The sequence below is a fragment of the Arachis duranensis genome, chromosome 8 (genome assembly GCF_000817695.3).
Source record: "Arachis duranensis cultivar V14167 chromosome 8, aradu.V14167.gnm2.J7QH, whole genome shotgun sequence".
Taxonomy (NCBI): domain Eukaryota; kingdom Viridiplantae; phylum Streptophyta; class Magnoliopsida; order Fabales; family Fabaceae; genus Arachis; species Arachis duranensis.
This window is the reverse complement of record NC_029779.3, coordinates 16,254,313-16,279,174: the sequence shown is the minus strand read 5'-3', so window position 1 is coordinate 16,279,174 and position 24,862 is coordinate 16,254,313. Positions and strand designations below refer to the sequence as shown.

The window sequence follows — 24,862 nt, the reverse complement described above, 5'->3', positions numbered from 1 at the left end:
CGCTCTAACCAACTGAGCTAATAGGCCAGTTGATAATATTTTATTTCAATAATTTTATTACAATCATACTAACTGCATCAAGTATATGTGATTCTGTATACGTAATTGTGTTGTTTCCCGTGTGAACATCTTAGGAAAAACACAATCAAAATCTTCATTGTGATGTTATGTTCGATTTATCACCAATATTCACGTTGAAATCAAACGGTTGATTCGAATATATATGCTACACAAACTATATAATATACGTTGGTGTTTTTTGGCTGGAACTTCTTAAAATCTATATATTTTTTTTCCTTACCAAAAACATAATCAACAAAAAATTGCGGGGTTACCACAAAATTCACAAACCAATTCCAATAAGAAACATATTCGCTGATGAAAACTAAGTAAAATATACTTGGGGAATGAACCTATCCTAGCTAGGAGATGGGGAGAATCAGCGAACATTACAAAGCATGCATATATATAGGGAATACCACAAGCAGAGGTAGTAGATATCCGATTGATGATTTTGGTTTCAAAATTTGATGGTTAATCTGTTTCTCCGGAGAGCTATGTATGTCTAGCTAGATGAGTTTGCTCTGTTTGGTAATTCCTTATAGTATGCAATGGTTGTTGGTTGAGATTCTTCTACGATGTTGGGTGAGTATGATTTCCTTCGTAGGTTGTAATTACATATGTGGGATCTTCCCTGTCTCTTTCAACTCTCTTCTTTACCGGACATCCATCCACTGTACACCTATAGTAGTTTCTGCATCATCATCATCCACATCTATATATTAACACTCTACACTTTGGAGTTTTTTACAAGTCTCTCATCTTTTAAGAATAAAGTCTTTAAATAAGATAAAAATTTAGGTGTAGTCAATTTCAGTTGAAGTTGATAGTTAAGAATCGTTAAATGATTTGATTGATTTGACTAAATTTTCATTTAACGCTCTTAATTATACATAAAGTTGACTGCACATGAATTTTTATCTTTAAATAATTTATAAGTGCTAGATATTTTTTACTCTTACTATTTGAACTAATTTTGGAGATTGAATTAAACATACTCAGTTTCAATTCTAATATTATATCCAAATCTATCTGCAAATGTTCATGCTCCAGATAATCATTTTGGACATGCATTTTTCACCTTTTGAGCTAGTTTTAGAAGTTGAATTAGATCAACTCAATCTGAATTCTAATAGAATTTAAATAAATAAGCAAATTACCAAGTACCTTGGGTTTGGGCTGTTCTTAACCATTTTCTTTCCATACTTCCTCCACCTGTAACCATCGTCTAGTATTTCAACCTCGGACTTGGTTTTGAATGCAACTCTCTCCCTACTAGCATCTTTCTTCTCACTTCCACTAACCTCTCCTACATGCCATAAATACAACCAAACAAGGATAAGTATGTATATAATTATACTAATTAAATAGTTTAATTACTTTATCGGTCTCTATAATTTTACTGAATTTTCAATTAAATTCCTATATAATTTTTTTATTGAGTCTCTATACCGTATTAGATTTTATAATTAAGTCATACAGTGACAAAAATGTTAAAATTAATAAAATATTCTATCAAACAAAATGAATATGCTTCACACTTGACTGAACATTCTGTATAGTTAAATCGAATATTCCGTTAATTTCAACGTGTTTTTATTATGGTAGAGACTTAATTACAAAATCTGATATAATATAGAGATCCAATTAAAAAAAATATATAAAAATTTAATTAAAAATTCGATAAAATTATAGAAATTGAGAGAATAATTAAACCTAATTAAATTAAAAGATACTCTGGTATATGTTCATGCATATATGATCGATCAGTTAATTATATTACGCGCATTAGAAGACCCTTGAAGGTGGTTACTGCCGCTGCTGCCACTTGCTCCAAAATCTCCAACTTCATTAGTATTGGGAAAAAATAATGGCTCTGCTTCTGGTAGTGGTGGTGGAACATTATCATCGTCTGGCCATTGATCATCATCATCATTCAGCTTCAAGTAGTCAGAGAGCTCAAAGAACCACTGGTTGCTGGAATCACCGCTTTCAGGTGAATCTGCTGCTTTTTTATTCTTATCACTACTCATCTTAATTAATTAAGTGCTACCATTAATTTCATAATGCATGCATATATATAATATATATATAGGTAGGTAACTTCATGGTAACCTTCGTATGAATCATAGTAGGAACTAGGAAGCTTTAATTAGAGTGGTGGGGCACATTTAAATTGAGATGTTGATGTTGATGTTGATGCCGTTGCCAAATAAATTAAGGTAGAAATTCAAGTTGATTTTACGTAAAATTGATTTCAGTTACAATCAACTTCACGTAAAGTTAATAGTTGAAAGCGGTTAAATAAGTTGACTGATTTGACTAAATTTTTATCTAACAACTCTTAATTATCAACTTCACATAAAATCGACTCACCTGAATTTCTACCATAAATTAATTAACTTTGGTACTAAGTAATGATATTTGTAAAAGTTGAAGATGCAATCTCGTGGTTGGACCAACCCCTTTACTATGTTCACACATAGTTAAGAAGAAATACAAGTCAAAACTCCAAAGTGATGATGACTTTGTATTCTTGAAGCTTGACTCAAGTTTCTTCAAACCACAAGTTCTTGCTTCCATCACCACGCCAATAAGGCTTCATGCTTATCTTAACTTGTGCTTGCTAATAATTAATAAATTAAATAAATGTTTTTGCCATTAATTTAGAAGAATAATATACTATTTTAATATAAATATAGAGGAGTGTATATGTATTCAAGTAATATTGAGTATTGACATGATACAAAAATTTGTGGTGTAAAGAGTTTATGTTTTTTAGTCATAGATTGCACATTATTAACAATAATAATTAGTCACTCTATAGCAACTTATTAGCCAACAATAAACTTTTAGATGGTGCTCAATATTGTAACGAATTAATCTTTGATCTATTAGATTGAAAATATTGTAAAAAAGAAGAAATAATCGGTCTTTCTATAATAAAAAAATGCTAAAAAACTATTAAAATTTATTATTTTTGGACATCAATTAACTGTTAATGTTTAAAATATAGAATAAAATACGTTGTTAGGTTACTAAACAAAAAAAATTGAATTAATGGCTAAATAATGGCCAAAAATAATAAATATTATATACAAAAATTAAAATTAAATTTGACTTTAGACTTTTTTTTAAATGTTTTCTTTTCGCACAAAAATTTTAAAAGAAATCAGTTAACTTAAACGTACCAAATTATAAAGATAAAAAGTCTATTTTTTTAATCATTCTAGCAAAAATTACACTAAAATTTATTCTCTAATTTTTTTAAATATATATCTAATATCAAGTTATTATTATCATATTTTAAAATTTTTTAAAAGTATTTAATTTTAGAATTTAATTTTAACACACTAATATTATAGAATATTTTATACAGTCATGCAATTATATTTGTTTTTTTAAATGATTATTCACACAGTTAATGTGAAATATAATTATTTATATTAATGTGACGTTATATAATTAAATGCACATATAAAACTATTGAGTATTTACCCATTTTGGTCCCAAAGAATTTCGGATCAGACACTTTAGTCTTTAACTAAAATTAATTACTCGATTTGTCCCTAACAATTAACTCAGTCAGTCACTTAGGTCCTTTACTCTGTTCACTCTAACGGATGACAAAATAGTCTCTGACAACTCTAACAGGAAACAAAATGGTCCCTGACCCCTCTGTTCGAAAACGACACCGTTATCCCCCTTCCATTTTATCTCGCATAATCCTAACATTCATACTTTTCTTTTTCACCTTTACAGTCTTCTTCTCCATCTTTTCCTTCCTCCTCTTCAGCTTCAAGATCAAGCTATGATGTAACTGCCACGCGTGCCACATTTACCTCAACATGTCATGGACCACACACTTTCAAAATATCTGTGATTGGTACACCCACCTCCTCTGCACTTCACCCACCAGAAATATTTACCTCCATGTCTCGATAATAGCATCACCTCCAATCCCAACAATGTCCACCACATTCTCAAGACTAAGTTCCACAACTACCCCAAAGACACGTCTTTTTTCACTTTTCGGTACGTAATATAGATTGTTGGACATTATGACATCATGAGAAGATTCTCCTTCAATATCATATGCAAATTTTCATTTGGAATGGATCCCGATACTTCATTCTTTCTCTCTCGGAGTCTAAATTGACAGATAGTTTCGACCTCACATCCAAGCTATCAGTACAACAAGTTATATGTCGTCGTTGTCGCTCGTATGAAAATTGAAGCGCTTACTGAACATTGGTTTAGATAAATAGCTGAAGGAAGCAATCGGAGTGGTGGACAATGTGGCCATGGAGATGATAGGACAGAAGAGTAAGGAAATGGTGACGAGGACGACAGGTGTTAACAAATCGGATTTGCTGTCTAGATTCATGATATCCATCGAAGACAACAAGTACTCGAGAGTCATAATTATTAGTTTCCTGAGTATGAATTAGTAGAGAACAAGCTGAGGATTTTTCTTCTTGTGAACATTGAAGTTGTAGAACGTTGAAGTTATAGAATGTGCATCACTTGAAGTTGTAGTGTTAAACTGTTAGGGTTATGTGGGATATGATGACATCATTTCTAAATATAGAGGTTAGAGATTATATTGTCTTTTGTTAAAATTGTCAAAGACTATTTTCTCTTTTGTTAGAGTTGATGGAGCAAAAGACCGAAGTAAGTGACGAAATTAATTGTTAGAGATTAATCATATAATTAATTTTAGTTAATAATTAAAGTGTCTAATCCAAAATTCTGTAGGACCAAAATTAATAAATACTCAAAACTATTTTAGATTGTATATTAAAATTAACTATTTATTTTAATTAGCTAGAAATATATACCGGGGAAAGTTCAGATGTATCTTCCACTGAGTTCTATTATTTTGGAGTACCATGACGATGACTGAAGGACCTTATTTGATTCGAAAAAATACAGCTACCAAAAATCATGTATGATGTATTTTGCATCGAGTGTCTGTCGCAAGAATTAAATATTCCAACACAAAGTATGAATTTCATTGAGTTGAGGTTATGGTCTTTGTCAATTTCGCATCCTAATTAGGAAAATGTCAAATCATAAACCTTGTTTCTTGGAAGCACCCTCGCACAAATGACTATCCTGGTGCTTGTGTTTGTTTCTTTTTAAGGCTTAAGTGTCTCTATCTTCTAGATTTAATTTATACTTCCACATATAAGATATATATATATAAATATAACGATTTAACTTTTGTGTAAAATGACTCCGAGACTCTCCATTATTTTTCAAATGTTACAATTAGACTTGTTGATCATAATCATTTCTAGGTAATGCAGAAATAGACACATCAACAAATAAATAAATAAATATCATAGTTGAAGTATAACAATAAAACTTTAACTACGTGGAGAAAAGAGCAACAGCATGTTGCTCGGCCAACCATATGATTTTATAATTTTACAGTCAAACATGTAGAAATATGATTTCGGTGGCCATATAAAAATGAATCATCTCTTTTTCTTTAATATTAAAAAACTTTGAAATGTGTGTGTCCATTATATAAACCTTTTATCAGTTTTTTTTTAAATATATTTAACAGTAAACCACATAAAATATTTTAAAAAATTTAACGTTAACATAATTATTCTTGAAAAATCAAAGCGACAAAAGTTTCTTAAAGAATATTTAAAAACATACAAAAATAACTCAATATTAGATATTTAGTATTACTAAAAGATTTTAAAAATCGAATTTTGATTTTGTTTTTTATAAGGATGATTAAAAAAATTTGACATTTTTGTCTTTAAATTTGATAACTTTACGCTAAATAAAGTCTCTTGTATTTTTTGAATGGCTGAAATTTAAAAAAAAAATGAGAAGAGAGGATTAAAGGATGAATTTTGTTTTGTTTTTTTTGCATGCATAATCTAAATAATTACCAGATTTTTCTACAAAAATTCGAATAAAATCCACATGCTCTTGCCTCTTTGTGACATGAAAAAAAAGTTTTTTTTATTATTTTTGTCACTTTTTAAAATTTTATAAAAAATATTTTTGTCATTTTTATCTTTGGAAGACCTTGGATATTTGAAGGTTATATAATGTCCAAAGCAAAAATTCAGATCTATAAAAAGAAGTATGCTACTGACTTGCTTAAGAATTTTGGAAATCTTGATTGCACCCCTCTCCACACCAATTGATTACACTAAGAAGCTGACTAAAGAATCACAAAGGCCTTTTGTTTTTGTCGTGAAAAATATGGGCCTGTTGGGTCATAATTTTGGGCTAACTTTTTTGGACTGGACTTGAGTATCTTTTCGTTTGCAAGACATTAAACGATAATAAAAAAAAAACGTCAATAAAAATATTAGATTTTTTTTAAATATAAATTATAAAAAATATTTATTTTTTCAAAATTTATTTTTGAACTTTATTTATAAAAATATACGTTTTTTTTGTATTTGGACAAATACGTTGCATCCCACAGCAAACTCTATAAAAACTAGTAAATTTGCTGAGTTTTCCAATAAACTTATCCAAATACAAAAAAAAACATACATTTCGGCGAATAAAGCTTAAAAATGAGTTAGCCGTTAGCATATCTCCTGTTTCTTTCTCTGCACGACATAACGTTTCAAACAGCCACCACCGCCCATGACTGGCAACAATAGGCCGGAAAGGGCCCCCAATGAGCACTCCCGACCACCACAGGAACATGAGAATCAAGCAAGGAACAGCAAAAAAAATTAGAAAAGAGGAAGATGGGTTCTCAGGCACACAAGTGCTTGTCCCTCGTCATGAAGATTGGATGGAAGATAAAGTAGAGAATCAGAAAACGAGGTCCTATGCAAACATGGTCACTGGAGCTGGAGCAACATCCGATGAAGACCTATCAGAGACTGAAAATGAAGAATTGATGAGTGACCAGGAGAAAATACCTGAAACAACAGAACCAAGAGAAGATTTAAGGAAAAAAGAAAAAGAAGACATATCAGTTGTGGATATGGGAGACGGTATGTTCAACATTGTTATAAATGATAATGCTAAAAGAGAACTCTGGAAGCCATGGTGGAAATCTCTAATTGTTAAACTCATGGGGAGAAAGATTGGATACGCAGCAATGAAAAGGAGGCTAGAATTGATGTGGGGCAGATTTGGTGGAGTGGATGTCATAGACCTTGGCAATGACTTCTACCTAGTGAAGTTTTATGCTGAGGATGACTTAGATCATGCTCTCCTTGATGGTCCTTGGAAAATATATGATCACTACTTGGCTCTAAGACTCTGGGAGCCAAATTTTAACCCCATTCTTACCTCAATTGACAAAATCACAGCATGGGTTAGACTTCCAGGCCTTCCCATCGAACTCTACAATGAAAAGATTCTAAGGAAAATAGGTGACCTCATAGGCAGAACCTGCAAAGTGGATTACAACACCTCGCATCTCTGTCAAGGAAAATTCGCAAGGCTATGCGTGGAGGTGGACTTAACTAAGCCACTGCTAGGAAGATATATGGTAAATGGAAAGGAATATCAAGTTGAGTATGAGGGCATTCACCAAATTTGCTTTACATGTGGCAAAATAGACCATGAACAAAAAAACTGCAATATTTGGAAGGAATTAAAAGAGGCAAAAGAGCAGCAACAAAAGGAGAAAGAAGATAAGGAAAAACAAGCAGCAAAAAATATGAAAACAGCAGCAGTAATTCAAGAAGCAGCAGGGGAAAAGGAACAAGAGAAAGCAAAAGGAAATGAAGCCACAATGAACCAAGAATCAGATAAGTACGGCCCATGGATGATAATCCAGAGACAAAGGAGAATGAGGAAGGAACTAAACAAAGAGGAAGTTGGTGCCAGCCACACTAAAGAGAAAGAAAGCAAGAAAAATAATAAGTCAAGATATAGTGTGTTAGAAATAGAAGAGCTAGACGAAAGTGGAATGGAGAATGAGGAGGAAAGAGAGCCAGAAAACAACAAAAAAGCAGCACAAGAGGAGAAAGAACAGAATTAAAGAGGCAAAGGAAAAGAGACAAAACAACCAAACAAGAATCAAATTGAAAAGAGCTACACAGCAAAAAACAAGAACAACCAGATAGAACTGACTCAGGCACAAAATCAGCAAATACAAGCAGGAAAAAATCAGATCAACACAAAGAAAGTGATTTACAAGGGAGAAAGCAGCAAGAATATCAAGGAAAATAACATAGTCAAATACAAGGAGAACTGGAAGGCAGCTAATGACGACACGCAAAATCAAACTATCCAAACAACCAACAACAAAGAGCAAGAATACCACAACGTGGAGGAGGAAGAACCACCAGACCCTAGAGAGCTAGAACAGAGATCTGATGCGCCTATGGAAACAGACATGCAAAAGGAGATAGAAGACCTGATAATGGGAGTGGAGTGTGAAACTCCCAGAATCAGTGAGAGAGAGAAAGACACAGCTGCGGATATGCAGCTAAACTAATTCCTTCCAAGGGTTTTAATGATTATAATGTCCTGGAATGTTAGAGGTGCGGCTAGTTGTGCCTTTAGACGCACCTTAAAAGAATTCTTAAGACAATACAATCCTGACATTGTGATCCTATTGGAAACAAAAGTTAGTGGTAATAATGCTAGAAGAATTATCCAAGGCGCTGGTTTCAACAATTTCATTATTGAGGAAGCTCAAGGTTTTATAGGAGGAATTTGGATATGCTGGAAGGACAACAGTATCTCTATTACAACATTAGAATCTAATAAGCAATTCATACATACAAGAGTGCAGCGTCACAACCAAGATCCCTGGTGCCTAACAGCGGTTTATGCGAGTCCACAACCAAACAATAGAAGAGTGATTTGGCAGAGTATTGAAAGAATTGCAAGAAACATAGGAGAACCCTGGCTGTTAATAGGAGATTTTAACGAGATAAAAGATGGCACTGAGAAAAAAGGTGGCAGACCTATTAATCTTAGAATGTGCAGAAACTTTGCTAATTGGATCGATAGATGCGGATTAGTAGATCTAGGATTTATAGGAACTAGGTTTACCTGGAGAGGGCCGCAATGGGAAGGATACGACAGAGTTTTCAAAAGATTGGATAGGGCTCTATCTAATCCCTTGTGGAGAACCAAATTCCAAGAAGCGGTTGTTAAAGTCCTGCCTAGAACCAATTCTGACCACCATCCTCTTTTGTTAATGGAAAATGAAGGAACAGATTGCAGAAATGGCAGACCTTTCAGATTCGAAGCTATGTGGTCAATGCACCCGGATTTCAGGCCGTTTTTGGAAAAACATTGGAAAGAGGACAGCATGTTCATTCAAAACCTCAACAGTCTCAGGAAAGATCTAAGTAAATGGAACAAAGAGGTATTCGGAAATATCTTCAAAACAAAGAGAAGACTTTTAAACAGAATTAATGGCATCCAAAAAAGCATTAGCTACGGGAAAAACCCCTTTTTTGGATAATTTGGAAACAAACCTAAAAAGAGAACTGGAAGACATTCTTGATAAAGAGGAAGCTCTCTGGCTCCAAAAATCTAGAGAGCAGTGGATGGTTGAAGGGGATAGAAACACAAAGTTCTATCATACTAAAGCCATTATAAGAAGAAGAAAGAACAAGATCCACAAGCTTAGAGATGCTAATGAAAATTGGATAGAGGAGGAACAAGAACTGAAAGATCACATCATCAATACCTACAAAAGACTTTACCAAGAAGAGGTAATCATCACTCCGCTACAGTTAGATAATATATACATGCCTAACCTAGATCCTTTGGATTGCAGGAATATGGAGATGATACCAACAGATATGGAGATCAAAAAGGCCCTGTTTAGCATTGGTTCGCTCAAGGCTCCAGGAGAGGATGGATTTCCAGCCATTTTCTTTAAAAACAACTGGGAGGTTCTAAAACGCAAAGTGTGTGACTACATCAAGGATTGCTGGCGGAATCCCACCCTTTTGAAGGACTCTAACTCCACCCTGATAGTGCTCATCCCAAAGCTCCAACACCCAGAATTCATCACACAATTTAGGCCAATAGCCTTATGCAACGTCGGCCTTAAAATTTTAACCAAAATCCTGGTGCAAAGGCTCAAACCTCATCTAAATGACAGAATTAGTCCACATCAATCAAGTTTCATACCAGGTAGGAATATTCAAGATAACATCCTTATTGCAAAGGAGGTAATGCATTCTATGAAGAAAATGAGAGGGAAGAAGAACTACATGGCGATCAAAATCGATTTTGAGAAAGCATATGATACAATCAATTGGAATTTTATTCAAGAAAGGCTCCTAGAACTAAAGCTCCCGGAGAAAATCATTCACATCATTATGGAGGAGGTTAGATCAGTCAGTTACAACATCCTATGGAATGGCAGCAAAACAGAAAATTTTAGTCCTAACAGGGGAATTAGACAAGGGGACCCTATCTCCCCTTACCTATTTGTCATTTGCATGGATAAACTGTCACAGTACATAGAGCAAGAGGTGAATCATGGACACTGGATCCCCTTCACGGTGGGAAGAGAGAAAATGGAAATTTCACATCTAATGTTTGCAGATGATCTGCTGTTGTTTGCTGATGTTTCAACACACCAAATGCAGGTAATAAACAGAGTAATGGAAAATTTCTGCAAAGCTACTGGTCTGAAGATCAATTCAACAAAATCATCAATAGTTTTCTCTAAAAATACTCCAGCGCAAATCAAGCAAAGCATCAAGGAAAAAATAGAATTCAAGGAGAATCAAGCTCTTGGAAGATACCTGGGGGCTATGATTAACAACAACAAAGTGGGAAAGGAAAATTACAAAGCAGTTCTAGAAAGGGTGCAAGTAAAGCTAAAAGGGTGGAAATCAAAATGCCTATCACTAGCGGGCAGAATAACATTGGCACAATCAGCAATAAGCCCAAGTGTTAATTTTGAAATGCAACATGAGAGAGTACCAAGGAGTATCTGTAATGAAATAGAAAGAATACAGAGAGGCTTTATATGGGGAGATGAGGATCAGAGGAGAAAATGGCATGCTATCAGCTGAAAAACTATGTGCACACCTAAACATGACGGAGGATTGGGATTTAGAAGACTGAGTTTGATGAATGACGCTTTTTTAATGAAAATCATTTGGCAATTACAGGAGAACCCTAACTCGCTCTGGGCAAAAGTGCTAATCCAAAAATATTGCAATGGAGACAGCAATATAAACAATCCTACTGCTAGAAAAGTAGATTCAAACCTGTGGAAGGAAATTGTGAAGATTTGGCCAACATTCCAGAAGCACACAATGAAATTTGTTGGAGATGAAACAACAACTAGATTCTGGACTGGCAGATGGGTGAACAACGAGGGCTTCCTTCTTAACATAGCAACTATGAACATAACAAACATAGAAAGCACTGTCAGTGAATGGATTAATAGAGATGGAAATTGGAACAGAGAAATTTTAAAAAATTACCTCCCAGAGAAAACAACAATGAAGATTTTGGCGCTTCCCCCCCCCCAAACAAGAAAAATGGCGCGGACAGAATTGGATGGATGCACTCGGATGATGGGAATTTCTCTGTCGCCAGCACGTACAAAGCATTAGCAAATTGGACCAAACCCACAACCACAATCTGGAGTAAAATCTGGGAGTGGCAAGGACCGCAGAAAGCAAAGATCTTTATTTGGAAAGCAAAGCATAACCGAATACTCACCAATCATAAAAAGGCAAGGATGTTTGCAAGTAGAGGAGATTGTCAACTTTGTCAAAACCATCACGAAGACCTTCTTCACGCTCTGAGAGACTGCCCCAAAGTCTCCCGTACTTGGGCACAGCTCATTCGGCCAAGTGCATTATAGATTTTCTTCCAAGCAAACAGAGAAAAATGGATGGAGATGAATATACAACAACAATTAGGACATGACCAGAATCAGAAATGGATGGATATATTCATTATAGCATGCTGGAAGATGTGGAATTGGAGAAATAAGGAAATTCATGAGCCAAATTATAACAGGCCACAAAATACTCATCTTGAAGTGATGAAGAAAGTGGCGGAAGTCAACGAAGCTTTTCAGAGAAGGGTGGAGAACCGAATCAACAAGAACAAAGAGATCCGAAACATAAGATGGATGCCACCATCACAGGAGTGGATGATGCTTAACATCGATGGCACAGTACAGGGGAGAAAGAAAAAAGCTGGGTGTGGCGGGCTCTTGAGGAATGAAAGAGGCAAATGGGTTGCTGGTTTTTCGTTCAACATAGGGAGGTGCACGGCTTATATGGCGGAACTGTGGGGAATCAAAAAGGGAATGGAACTAGCGTGGACTTTGGGGATAAGGAAAATTAAAGTGGAGTGTGACTCCAAGTCAGCAGTAGATATGATCAATAGCTCAAGGAATCTTATAAACCACCAAAATGCTTTGATTAGGGATATCAGTAGGTAGAAAAAGAGGAATTGGCAAATTAGTTTTGTGAATATTTATAGAGAAGGTAATAGATGTGCAGATTCTCTGGAACGCAAAAGTTTGAATCTAGATCCAGGATTCCACTTTTGGGATACTCCTCCTAGAGAGGTGATTAGATTATTAGTAGATGATGAACAAGGGACATCTCTGCCTCATTTAATCTCAGTGTAATTTTTTTTTTGGGCTCTGGCCCCATCTTAATACCAAGAAAAAAAAGCTTAAAAATGAGTTTCAAAAAAATAAATATTTTTTATAATTTATATTAAAAAAATCCTAAAAACATTTGTCGTTCCACGGTAAAACGACAACAAAAACAAAGAGGAAGCGGTTGTTCGCAAAATGCGATTACCGGTGCGGTGTTAGTCATTTGGTTGAGCTCAGCTCAAAAACCCTCGAAAAACCCTCGGGAATGGGTCGTGTTCCGACGAAGCAGCAGAAGAATAACAGATCGAAGGATGGCGGCGATGGAACTCAAGAAAAGCAGAAACCGAGTCTGAAGGGTGCAGAGAGGTCGGCGTACTTCGCTCGGAGAGAGGCGGCGAAGGTTCTCAGAGTGGTTCTGCAGGGCGACGCCAACCGCCGTGCACTGGCCTCCATCAAATCCCTCATCTACAAACCCTCTGTCAGGAACAAGAAGGCCACTTTCGCCCTCATTTGCCAGACTCTCAAACGTAACCGTTTCTCACATTTGCTTCACATTCTTCACACACTTTCTCTTTCTTCAACTTTATTTGTTGTCTTCTCAGATCTTCCCATTATTAAAGATGTATTGGAAGCTTCTTCTATACTCAACACCAAGTGGAAGGTATACAAGTTAATAACCACTTTCAAGTTTCAATCACATTTTTCTTTTTAATAAAAAGAAACTTTAGATTTCAGCTACCGTTGATTTCGCAGAGACAACAAGAATTGGTTTACATCATTGTGTATGATATTCTTTTCGGCCAGGTTAGGGGTTTCTACTTTCTGAGTTCTCTTTGCCATTTTATTTCACTGTTTACTATTCATTCATGGTTTGATTTATAATTATGTGAGTAGATTTCAGTGAACATGTATTTTTAGGCAGTTGCAGTGGCTGGTGATGCAGAGAAGTATCTCATGCGACATAAGAACGCACTACAATCCACTTTGAAACAGCTTTTGTTACGGAGAAATGTGAAGAACGTTAAACAGTTGATTGCTCTGAATCAGCTTCCTGGTTTGTTGTCATATCTACAATGTGCACTCTTTTAAAATATGGTCTAATTTTCTATGGGTGCATAGTTTACTCAGGAGATTCCTTGTTCTTATGCAGATGTTTCCCTGCCTCGTTATGTTCGTGTCAATACGCTCAAGCTGGATGTCGATTCTGCCTTACTTGAGCTTCAGCAAAAGTACTCGGTAATTTCGTCAAAATCTTTCTCATAGATGAATACATAAAAGAAAAAGTATAGGGAGCCAACACTTTTATTAAAATTTGGCCAGCACTTAACCAGCAAAAGAAAAGTGAATAATTTCACGCCATTAGATGTACTAACGATAGCTAATTGATGACTACAAATCATAAAACCTACTGGCCTTCTAGCACTCCTTTTCATAAAATGTTAGTAGCTATACTTCATTTGTTTGAATGTATGCTCACTTAACTTTGATGTGTCAAAATAGGTTGAAAAAGATGATTTACTGCCTGACTTGCTGATACTCCCACCGGGCACTGATTTGCATGATCATCCCCTTGTCAACAATGGAAGTATCTTTATGCAAGTAGGAATTTACCCTTCCTCCTTCCCTCATTCCTTTTCTAATAAAAACATATAGTGAATAAATTCCATGGGATAAACATGGCAGTGTTTGGTATCCACTATTATTGGTAGCTCTTTAACTAACATTGGGACAAACCTATGTTAAGGGTAAGGCAAGTTCCATGGTAGCACCGGCCCTCAACCCTGAACCAGGATGGGAGGTGAGTTTCTGCATTACATACAATGATTTAAAGAAGTTTAAATTGTGATACAAATTTTAATCCACTGGTAGGTGCTCTCCACTCTATGCCCTCTCTAATCTTCTAGGCTCTAACAAAGGTTAAAGAAAGTGAAATAGGTATATTTTAATCAATGTTGACAGAAGTTGGGTCAAGTCCTTTTAAGATAAGTAGCATCCCGTTGGAAATTTAGGATATCATATAAAATATCATTTCTGTTACCTGGTCAAATATTTTTTACTAGTTAGTTTATGGTAAAACATCATCAAAGTCATATAGGAACCCCACTCCCACCTAGTTTTTAGGAAAGACAAATATGATATTGCATATTCAACGTTTAGGTAATTACTTCTTACAATCCTATCTAATCTTGGCCTTTAAATGTATTTCAAGGTTATTGATGCATGTGCTGCTCCAGGAAACAAAACTGTCCACCTAGCTGCCCTTATGAAGAGGAAGGGTAGGATTATAGCATGTGAACTGAATAAACAAAGGATTAAGCGTTTGAAAGAGACTATCAAACTATCCGGGGCTTCTAGTATCCTTTAATGTTTCTAAAATTTTTGAGGCTTTTAATCTGGTAACTGGCATGGCCCTTATGATGTCATAATTATTGACACTAATTTTACTTAATCACTTGTGCAAACTGGTTATGTGCGTTGCTTTTTCTGCATTTATATCATGGTGCCTCCATGGTAGTGAGAGAATACAATTATACAAATGAATTGTCAGTGTGTTGCAATCCCTCAAACTTAACCCAAGTTCAGACATACATGTTCTCAATGAGGATTTCTTGAACATAGATCCCAAGGCACCTTCATATTCTAAGGTGGAGTATTTTCCTGATCTCTAGTTCTGGGTTCTTAAATTTCATTTGGCATATAGTGGAATGACCTAACGAGTTTGACCGGTTGCTGTATTCATCTATTCATTTTCACCGGCGAATTTTAGTTATTATCATATTTATCTTTGCAGGTGAAGGCTATTCTTTTGGATCCTTCCTGTTCTGGTTCTGGTACTGCTGCTTCAAGATTAGACCATCTGCTCCCGTCTAAAGCAGCAGGTTACATTTAGTTCTACCTTCTATATTTAAAATTGTATCTACAGAGCTATCAACTTCTGCACATAATAATATACCTCTGAATGAGGTCAAATTCTCCAATTAACATGCTATATTAGATTTCTAGATCATGAATAAGCTGTGCAATGGCTTGTTTGTAGCACTCAAGAACTCATGTTTCAACTTGCTACAATTCAAGGAGAGCATTCTCTTTATAATTGTCAACTTTTGATTGCAATAGGTCAGGACACCGATATGGAAAGATTGAACAAGCTTGCAGCTTTCCAGAGAAAGGCTCTGCAGCATGCTTTAAGCTGTGAGTTAGAATCCTTTCTTGATTTCTGCCGTAGATATTTAACATAGATTTTAACACCGTCTTGCATGTTCCCAGTTCCAGCAGTTGAAAAAATTGTGTATAGCACATGTTCAATCAACCAAATTGAGAATGAAGATGTCATCAAATCTGTTCTTCCCATTGCCGAATCACATGGATTTGAACTTGTGAAACCCTTCCCTGAATGGCACTGTCGTGGCCTACCTGTGTTTAAAGGCTGTAAGCACACCACTCTTATGCTGTTGTTAAATGTCAACCTACTCTGAGGTTTTAACTATGCTTGTTCTTCCGTACCACAAACAGCTGAAAACTTGGTTCGGACAGATCCTGCCACAGATGGCGAGGGCTTCTTCATTGCTCTGTTTGCCAAGAAGAAAAATGTGCAAAAGAAGAAGCAACACTTCTTTCCCCGCATTCATACTGATCCTTTCAGAACCTGGTTGTATTACCGGCTCAACGGCCCTTGATCCCGTTGGTGGTTACAATTCAAGAGTTGGACAAGACAGTGAAGACACAAAATGTGTGACATTCTTTAAGTCGATGCGAATCTCCCTAAAACAAAACATGCTGTACATACAAAATTTTGGCGATTCTGATTTCTGAGATGTTTTAGAATTGGAAACAAAACATATTTCAATGAAACTCGGTTGTTCCACTTATTTCATTGCGCTGCGGTTTTAAAAATAAGCTTTCTTTTAAAACTTTGGTAGTTAATATTTTTAGAATATAGTGACAAATTCAACATATTAATCCTTAAAAAAATATACTAATACAGCTCTCAGAATAAAAAATATAAACATTATTTTTAAATTAATCTCAATTTTAATTTAAATTAATTTATCCACATTAAAAAAATTTATTAGTACTTTGTTTTTAAAGATTAATTTATTTAAAATATAATTTTTCTTATGTATTTGTCACTTTATTCTTATCTTTTAGAAAAAAAGATAAATCAATTTTTAATTTTTTGGTCTACAAACTCTGAAGCTTTAAAAATATACTTAAATCTTTAACCTCTTTAAAATTTGAAGAGATTTTTTTATTAAATCTAACTTAAATGGTGAAATACCTATTTGTCTTTTTTTTTTCTATTTTTTAAATTATCCATGTTGATGAGTACGTTTAGCATCACAGTTGATTTTCTCGTTTAGCTTATTTTATTTTATGTTTATATTCACATTCTTATCTTATTCCCTGTTCCTAATCAACTTCTAAACCGATTATTAATATCGCAAAAAGCTGGTGCATTACCAAATAACAAGGATGTAAGAAACAAGAGGGACAATCATATGCATTAACAAACATCATTTAAAATGATCACATCAAATGATCATATTTCTAGTAATCACAACCAAGAGGCATACACAGAACCTAAAAAGAAAGGGGGAAAAAAAGCACAAAACACAAAGATGATGACGATGAGGAAGAAGGAAACCCTAGATAGTTATTTAAAATGGCCGTGAAAACCGAAGATAGCTGGGTGGTCAAAGCTCAAGCAATCTTAACCTCAATAGTCTTAGGCTTCTTAGGCTCAGGAGGAGGAAGCTTCTGAACGGTGACGGTGAGAACTCCGTCTTGACACACAGCAGAGATAGCATCAGTGTTTGCATTCTCCGGTAACACAAACTTGCGCATGAATTTTCCAACCCTCCTCTCCATCCTCAAATACTTAGCACCTTCTTTCTCTTCATCCCTCTTCCTCTCGCCGCTGATGATCAGAACGTTGTCGTCCTCCACCTGAACCTTGATGTCACCGGACTTCAGTCCCGGCATGTCGATCACGAACACGTACGACTGAGGATACTCCTTCACGTCGGCCGGAGTAGCCGCCATCGCCTTCGCGTCACGCACGTAGGTCCTTGTGGGAGCGTTGATGTTCTTGGCGTCGGCATTGTCGTCGCTCATATCCATCATGTGGTGAATGGTGCTCAGCAATGGAGAATCGAGTCCCATCAACCTGAAATCCATGGCGATTTTTGTTGCTTCTTCTTTGAAGATTGTTTTTGTTTGTTTCTATGCGATGAGAAGAGCGTGACAGGTTTGGATATATAAGGTGAGAGAAGAAGAAAATAGGAGGTTCTGGAAACGAAAAGAAGTTCTGGGAGGTTCGTTCGTAACTTCCCCCATGCTTCTAGTAGGATCCAGAACACAGGACTTCCTCTATGGACTCATGACTCATCCAAAATTCATAATTCCAATTAGATATTTATTTTTGGGTCACTTTTACAATATTATAATTCTGGGATCCGATTTTTTCTTTTTTAAAAGCCCATCTCCTACCTATCTATTTCTCTCGCCTATTACATAGTGGATCAAGATAATTAAAATTAACTAATTGCAAACAATGATTCATTTTGAAGGTTTTTTTTTGTTTATTTTAATAAATTTAAATAAAATATTTCTCTTTCTTAATTAATAAATGTAATATTTGTTAATGATGTGTCCTTAGCAATCTTTTAAAATAAATAAATAATTATAATAACCATCAACCATCTCATGAAATGGGGCGGAACCTAGATTTGTATTGGACTTGTTTGCTTGAAAATAGAGTGGGCTATATATCCGCTTATTTAAAAAACAATTTATACTTTCTTTTTAAATATGATCTAATTTTATATAAAATTAAAAAGATATTAATTAAGATACTTGTTAACAATATATATAGTAACTTTTGACATTTTTAATTCATTTCTTACATTTTTAATGTATTAAATAATATAAAAAAATTGCTATGAAATTTTTTGTTTCGTAACTTTTTTACGGTGAACGTTATGTCGACAAGACCAAAATTAAAAAAGGAAAAAACTACAAACAACGTCATTTTTTAAAATATATACGAAACAAATATAATATACCATTAATTTGACAAAAATATTTTATGCAATTGAAAATTAATTATCAAATTAGTCATTATATATTTGTATATATATATATATACATTAATTTATATTGTTAATTAAATAATTAGTTATAGGATATACAAATCTACTATTGTAAAAAATAAACAAATCTACAATAAAAAAAAGTAACGAAACTTATTTATATACTATAATAATTTTTTTAAAATACTAAATACGTTTTTTTTTGGTAAACTAAATACGTATTTTAATAAGCAATAATAACTTATGATAACTTATATTTTTTTTATCTATGATAACTTATATTTAGTATAACATATAAGATGATTTATGTGAGGAAGCATTTACACCAATTGTTGCCACTAGAGAAACATAATAACATATATGGGAGAGTGCGTAAACAAATTATCCATAACATACGCATATATGAGACATGCACGTAGAGTATATACGCTCGAAGAAGAAATAAGAATAAGAAGACATCAAGAAGAACAAACTGCATGAATAATAGGACACAAATATCACGGTTGAACACAAAAAAGATGTGAATAAACATCCTCATTATCGGAGGAAGCAACATGAATAGGCCTAGAGGGTAATATGTATTCTATCCGCGGGTACTCAATTCGACTCTATTCGATTAGGTAGGATTGTCAATCCGATTTGCAACGAGTAAGATAGGGTGCGGGTAGGATTTTCATGCAGGTTGAATAGGGTGCGGGTTGAGCCTCAATCTTACTTAACCAACCCGCACTTTATATATGTTTATGTTATATACTTACATAAAAATATGTTTTAAGTGGATATTAAATTAAAGACTTCTCACTAAATGCAAAAGATCCTTAACCACTAAAAGAAAATCATTAATTGATAATTTAATATATATATATTTTTTTACATAAAAATCAATTCTATTTTAAATTATCATAAAATTATATAATAATGTTGTATATTTTTTGTAATCCGTGGGTAGGGTCGAGTACCTGCAGGTTAAAAGCGGATAGAGTTAGGGTTGGGATATTCTCAACCCGCGAATAAGGTAGGGTTGAGTTTATATAAAAATTTCAACCCGCGGATAGGGATAGGGTTAGGGTTGGATTCAAACCCTACCCTACCCTACCCATTGCCACCCCTACTATAGCTGAATGGTCTTGAGCTTCTTGGACTCGGGTGGTGGGTTAACTTGTTAGAAAAAAAAAAGATAAATAAGTTTTTAATTTTTTAATTCGAAGATATATAAATTTTTTACTTATTAAAATATAAAAATATTTTTTACTTTCTAAAATACAAGATATTTTGATGTTTCATATTTTTAAAAGTAAAAAATGTTTTTGTATTTTTAATTAGTCAATAACTTATTTATTTTCGAGATAAAAAATTGAAGATTTCTTTTGCGTTCTTATTGCCTCCTCTTCATCGGTTTCTGTCTCTGATCAACAGATCTCAGTTTCAGATAGAGATACTTCAGGAAATAACATTTATTTTAGGTTTTTGGTTTATTATGATATTGTTTTATTTTTGAGTTTATTCTGATGGATTTATTATGAGTTTCTATAAGCCAAACTCTAACTGCCCGGGACTTTCACTTTTTGGTTCTTTGTCCTTCAAAATTTAACTCTGTCTATTCAAGCACGTTGCTGTATTCTGTTCTGTTCCATTTTGCTTCTATTAATTGCTTGCTGGTATTTATTTTTTAATTAATTTTCATAACTTCTTTGCACCCAAAGAATGTGGAAATCCTTGATATTTTTAGATAAAGTTCAATTTTTAACGGTTTTGATTTGTGGGGTGTTGCGTGATTCTGATGCAGGAAGCTTTGGAGGCTCACGATGGAGCCAGCAAAAAAAAAAAATACACTATTGGACTTCGACAAGATTGCTTAAAATTTTGCAGAGGTTGAAGATGTTATCTCTAAGAGATCACTTACCAATTTTTCATTACCATATCCTATATATTAATCCTACTTATTATTAGTTTGAATTTTTTAATAGTTTGGTTAGAGCATAATATGTTATATTGAGATTCTAAAGAGAAAATAAATTTTATTTAGGGATAAGTACGATTTTGGTCCCTAACGTTGAGGGTCAAAATCGAAATCGTCCCTCTTCTAATTTTCGATTTAGAATCATCCTTAACATTTTTTTGTATTAAAATCGTTCTTTTTATTTTTTTTGGACAAAAATACTCTCACCACTACTAACATAATTACCTCTTCACCACCACCACCACCAACTGCCACTCCACCACCATTATCAGCATCATCATCATCAACACCCACTGCCACTCCACCACCACCAACGCCACCGCCGTCCCCCTCCCCCCTTTCCCCTTCCCCCCACCCAGCGTCCCCACTCGTCCCCTTCCTCTTCCCGTATTCCCTTCACCCATCCCCAATAAATCAACAAGCAGAAACAATAATATTCCACAACAAATCAACAAATCAACAAGTAGAAAACAACAAATCAACAAATCAGCAACAATAATATTCCACAACAAAAGAAGAAGTTTCTTTCTCTCCCCACCCCCGCTTCTCTGTACCCTTTTTTTCTCTTATTTTATATTTATTTTATTTTAAAATTTTATTTTATTTATTAAAATAGGAGTAGTTTAGGAATTAAATTAAAAATTTTATTTAAAAGGACGATTTTAATACGAAAAAAAAATATTAAGGACAATTTTAAATCCAAAATTACAAGAGGGACGATTTCGATCCCTAAATCCTCAACGTTAGGGACCAAAATCGTACTTATCCCTTTTATTTATTAGAAATTAAATTTCTTTTGTATATATTGAGATGTTTGTGTTGCATAAATATGAATAATACATAATTAAGAGAATTCTATTAAAAGAAATCAATCACAAATTTAACATGTTTAGGGTGATAATATTTAATATACATAAACATAGATGAGTGAAAATTAAGTATTTGTGCATCAAAAAGGGGTGTGCTTATTTCAGCTTTGATAGTTAACCAGTGCTACTTTGTGAACCTGTATGATGGAGCTGCAATGGCTTGGCTTACAGTGATTTTATTTTATTTTCTAATGTTATTCTTTTTGCTTTTTTTTTGGGCTATTAAACTGCAGCTTGATAGTTGTATCCTCGCTTCTTCAAAAGTATAAGATTGATCCGAAACAAATTGGACGCATGGAAATTGGTAGTGAAACTGTCATTAATAAAAGCAAATCCATTAAGAACCTTTCTTATGCAACTCTTTGAGGTATCTCTATCTCATTCTCTATTTTGGTTTTGAGTATCGATCATAGGAAACAAACAGCATACTGATGGAGACTCATTTTAAAAGATTGTAAAACTCTCTGCTTATAATATTTAAATATTGACATGTTGAATTTTACAAACATAGAAGCTTGTAGCAACACTCCCTATGGCCCTATTCCTTGCCACTTTTGTCCTAATTATTGTTTTTTGAAATATAAATGAGCCAAAATTCAAAAGGATAAAAAGGAAGAAAATATATCTGTATGTGCTTATATGATTCATACATCTTATATTAACTCATGTAACAATCAGGAGAGTGATAATACTGACATCGAAGGTATTGATTCAACAAATGCATGCTATGGTGGAAAAACAGCTCTGTTCAATTGCGTGAATTAGGTGGAGAGTAGTTCATGGGATGGTCGCTATGGACTTGTTATATGTGCAAATAGCGCGGTATATGAACTTGAAACTATTTCATGGAAATCCAAGCACTTGTCACTTGTGACTAGTATTTTGTAGAAATCAATAATTACGTTTAATTACTCTGTCTATCTCTATAGTTTCATCAAATTTTTCATTAGATTTTTATATTTTTTTTTCTTTTTAATTAAGTCCCTATGTCATATCAGATTTTGTAACTAAATCCCTACCATGACAAAATATTCTGTTAAACTATAGAGAATATTCAGTCAAGTATTAGGTATATTCGTTTTATTTAACAGAATATTTTATTAATTCTAATATTTTTGTCACGTTAGGAATTTAATTATAAAATCTGATACGATATGGAGACTCAATTGAAAAAAAAAAGTATAGAAATCTAATTAAAAATTCAATGAAATTATAGAGACTGACAGAATAATTAAACCCAATAATTATTTTAACATATATCAAATGATACTAACTTGAAGAAAAACATTGTTGTGAAAGAACTTAAAATTATAGAAATTCCTAGCTAATGCAAGTTAGATGTTGTATTTCTTATCTTGCAATTTTCTAGAATTACCATTTTAGGTTTGAGTTGGTCGTGAAATTTTTGTGGCACAACCTCAACTTATAATTCAATTCTATAATCTGCATGTTTGTAAGTGAATTTCACCATCTTTTGCTCATTGATGGTACAAATTAACTTCATAGGACAACGTTTTAGAAAGGCAGTATATAACCAAATTTCTTATTTAAAAGTCTTCATAGTTCAATGATAATTTAAATTGTTAACTTCACACAACATCATGTTCATAGTTTTAAATAATTGTTAACTTTTTTGCCGTGGATATTAATGCTCATTTGTATATTTCCTTTTATGCAGGAACTGCTAGTGATAACCAAATTGGCAATTCTATACTATATTTGATTAAATTGGTTTCAATTTTTCATCAATCCTTTGATCTCATGACACATTTTGTGAGAATGACATAGCAAAAGATTGTTTTAAATAGATGTATTTAATTAATTTGTTTGATATTATAAATATTTGAATCTATTCTTGCTTTTTTTTTTTAATATTGGGTCACTAATTTGCGAGAGTTTTAAACTCCCGAATTTTTTTTTATTCTGGCTTACCAAATTGTGAAGGTTTTAAACTACCACAAAATTGAAAAAATGTACCTAATTGCAGGGGTCAACAACCGCCGCAATATATTTCAGATAATAGTAGTTTTTTGAACCTGACGTAACTTTTTGCAGTAGTTAAAAACCGCTACAAATTAAAAAAAAAAATCGCCGCAAATTAGCACTTTTTATAGTGTTTACTCCACTTATTAATGCAATTAATATCGCAAAATTGTCCAAAAATATTCATATTCGCAAAGAACCATTTCTATTTTTTTTGGTTTTGGGCTAGGCCCGAAAATTCTACTCGAACCCCCAACCCCAACTTGCCCGAACCCAAACCCAAACTAATCATATCTTTCTCGATGTGTTGAACTTGATTCCAGCGCCGACCACAAGCTCCATGGCTTCCATGAGTCCTCTTCGGATTATGCTAGTAATGGATAAGTGTGGATCCATACACCATCTCTGCCCCAATTGTCTTGCTTTTGCTAATTTTGCTATAGTATGAACTAACTTTTTTTTCTTTCTTGGAATCCAGGTGAATCCACAATTATTGAAGCTTTTTGTAGCTCAAAAATATCTTGCAAAATCGGATTAATTTCTTAGAGGCTACTCTTTGATTTCTTGGCCGATACCAAAAGTAAACAATCAGACTCAATTAGTATTTTATCTAGCTATAATTTTTTTGCTAAAATTAAGGCATTCCTTGTTGCTAACGCTTCTGCTGTAATATTGGATACAGATTTGATTCTATCTGTAGATCCAATAATAAATCTTCCAAAGTTGTCCCTCGTAGCTAGTACCGTTTCTCCCTCGCCCGAGATTTTCTGAAAAGCTGCATCAACATTCATTTTTAGCCAATTTCTTAGTGGGAGTCTCTAGGTAAATAGCTTCCCTTTAGTTTTTTATTTTCTGCTTGCTTTTGAATTGGTTGATCAATTATTTCTCAATGTTGTTTTTTTTTAATGTTCTGGCCTTAATAATATCCTTACTATTGAAAATGGCATGATTCCTAGATATTCAAATCTCCCATATTAGGAAAGCCATCTTATGTATCCTTTCCTCTTTGTCAGCTCATCCTTCTTCCTTAATTCTCTATTTTTTTTTTGCAATAATTATTTTTCCAAAACTTGTAATGTGTTACTGAGAGGGACAATATTGACATTGATTACCAAATCAAGTTGTTCTCGTCTATGAACATAATAACAATGTATGTTCAATAATCTCAGGTTCTTTAAAACAAATTTGACACAGGAGAATTGACCATTTTTTTTTAAATACCCATTCACTGATAATCTATTCTACGCTACTCTCCAAATGAAACTTTTAATCCTTTGAATAGTTTGGACATTCTATATCTTTTTTCATAATTCTTCCAAATTCATACTTGATAAAGCTTCTT

At 33.8% G+C, this 24,862-nt stretch overlaps 4 protein-coding genes across 4 annotated transcripts; 2 read left to right on the top strand and 2 right to left on the bottom strand.

The window, feature by feature from the left end:
- Positions 1-188: 188 nt before the first annotated feature.
- LOC107461015 (probable WRKY transcription factor 50) lies at positions 189-2,098 on the bottom strand. The gene is made up of 3 exons (XM_016079440.3): positions 1,844-2,098; positions 1,228-1,369; positions 189-754 (listed from the first exon to the last, which is right to left on the bottom strand). Exons 1-3 carry the CDS (start codon positions 2,091-2,093, stop codon positions 634-636), a joined length of 513 nt encoding a protein of 170 aa, XP_015934926.1. The 5' UTR covers positions 2,094-2,098; the 3' UTR covers positions 189-633.
- A 6,435-nt stretch (positions 2,099-8,533) lies between these two features.
- Positions 8,534-9,487, top strand: LOC107461000 (uncharacterized). Its single transcript, XM_016079428.3, has one exon. It carries the CDS (start codon positions 8,534-8,536, stop codon positions 9,485-9,487), a length of 954 nt encoding a protein of 317 aa, XP_015934914.3.
- A 3,268-nt stretch (positions 9,488-12,755) lies between these two features.
- Positions 12,756-16,485, top strand: LOC107461082 (25S rRNA (cytosine-C(5))-methyltransferase NSUN5). Its single transcript, XM_016079539.3, has 13 exons — positions 12,756-13,143; positions 13,219-13,277; positions 13,370-13,420; positions 13,535-13,670; positions 13,767-13,852; positions 14,117-14,215; positions 14,361-14,414; positions 14,826-14,970; positions 15,200-15,261; positions 15,408-15,495; positions 15,734-15,808; positions 15,884-16,045; positions 16,130-16,485. Exons 1-13 carry the CDS (start codon positions 12,882-12,884, stop codon positions 16,291-16,293), a joined length of 1,443 nt encoding a protein of 480 aa, XP_015935025.1. The 5' UTR covers positions 12,756-12,881; the 3' UTR covers positions 16,294-16,485.
- A 607-nt stretch (positions 16,486-17,092) lies between these two features.
- On the bottom strand, positions 17,093-17,902 carry LOC107461087 (17.9 kDa class II heat shock protein). The gene has a single exon (XM_016079544.3). It carries the CDS (start codon positions 17,792-17,794, stop codon positions 17,318-17,320), a length of 477 nt encoding a protein of 158 aa, XP_015935030.1. The 5' UTR covers positions 17,795-17,902; the 3' UTR covers positions 17,093-17,317.
- Between the last annotated feature and the right edge of the window lie 6,960 nt (positions 17,903-24,862).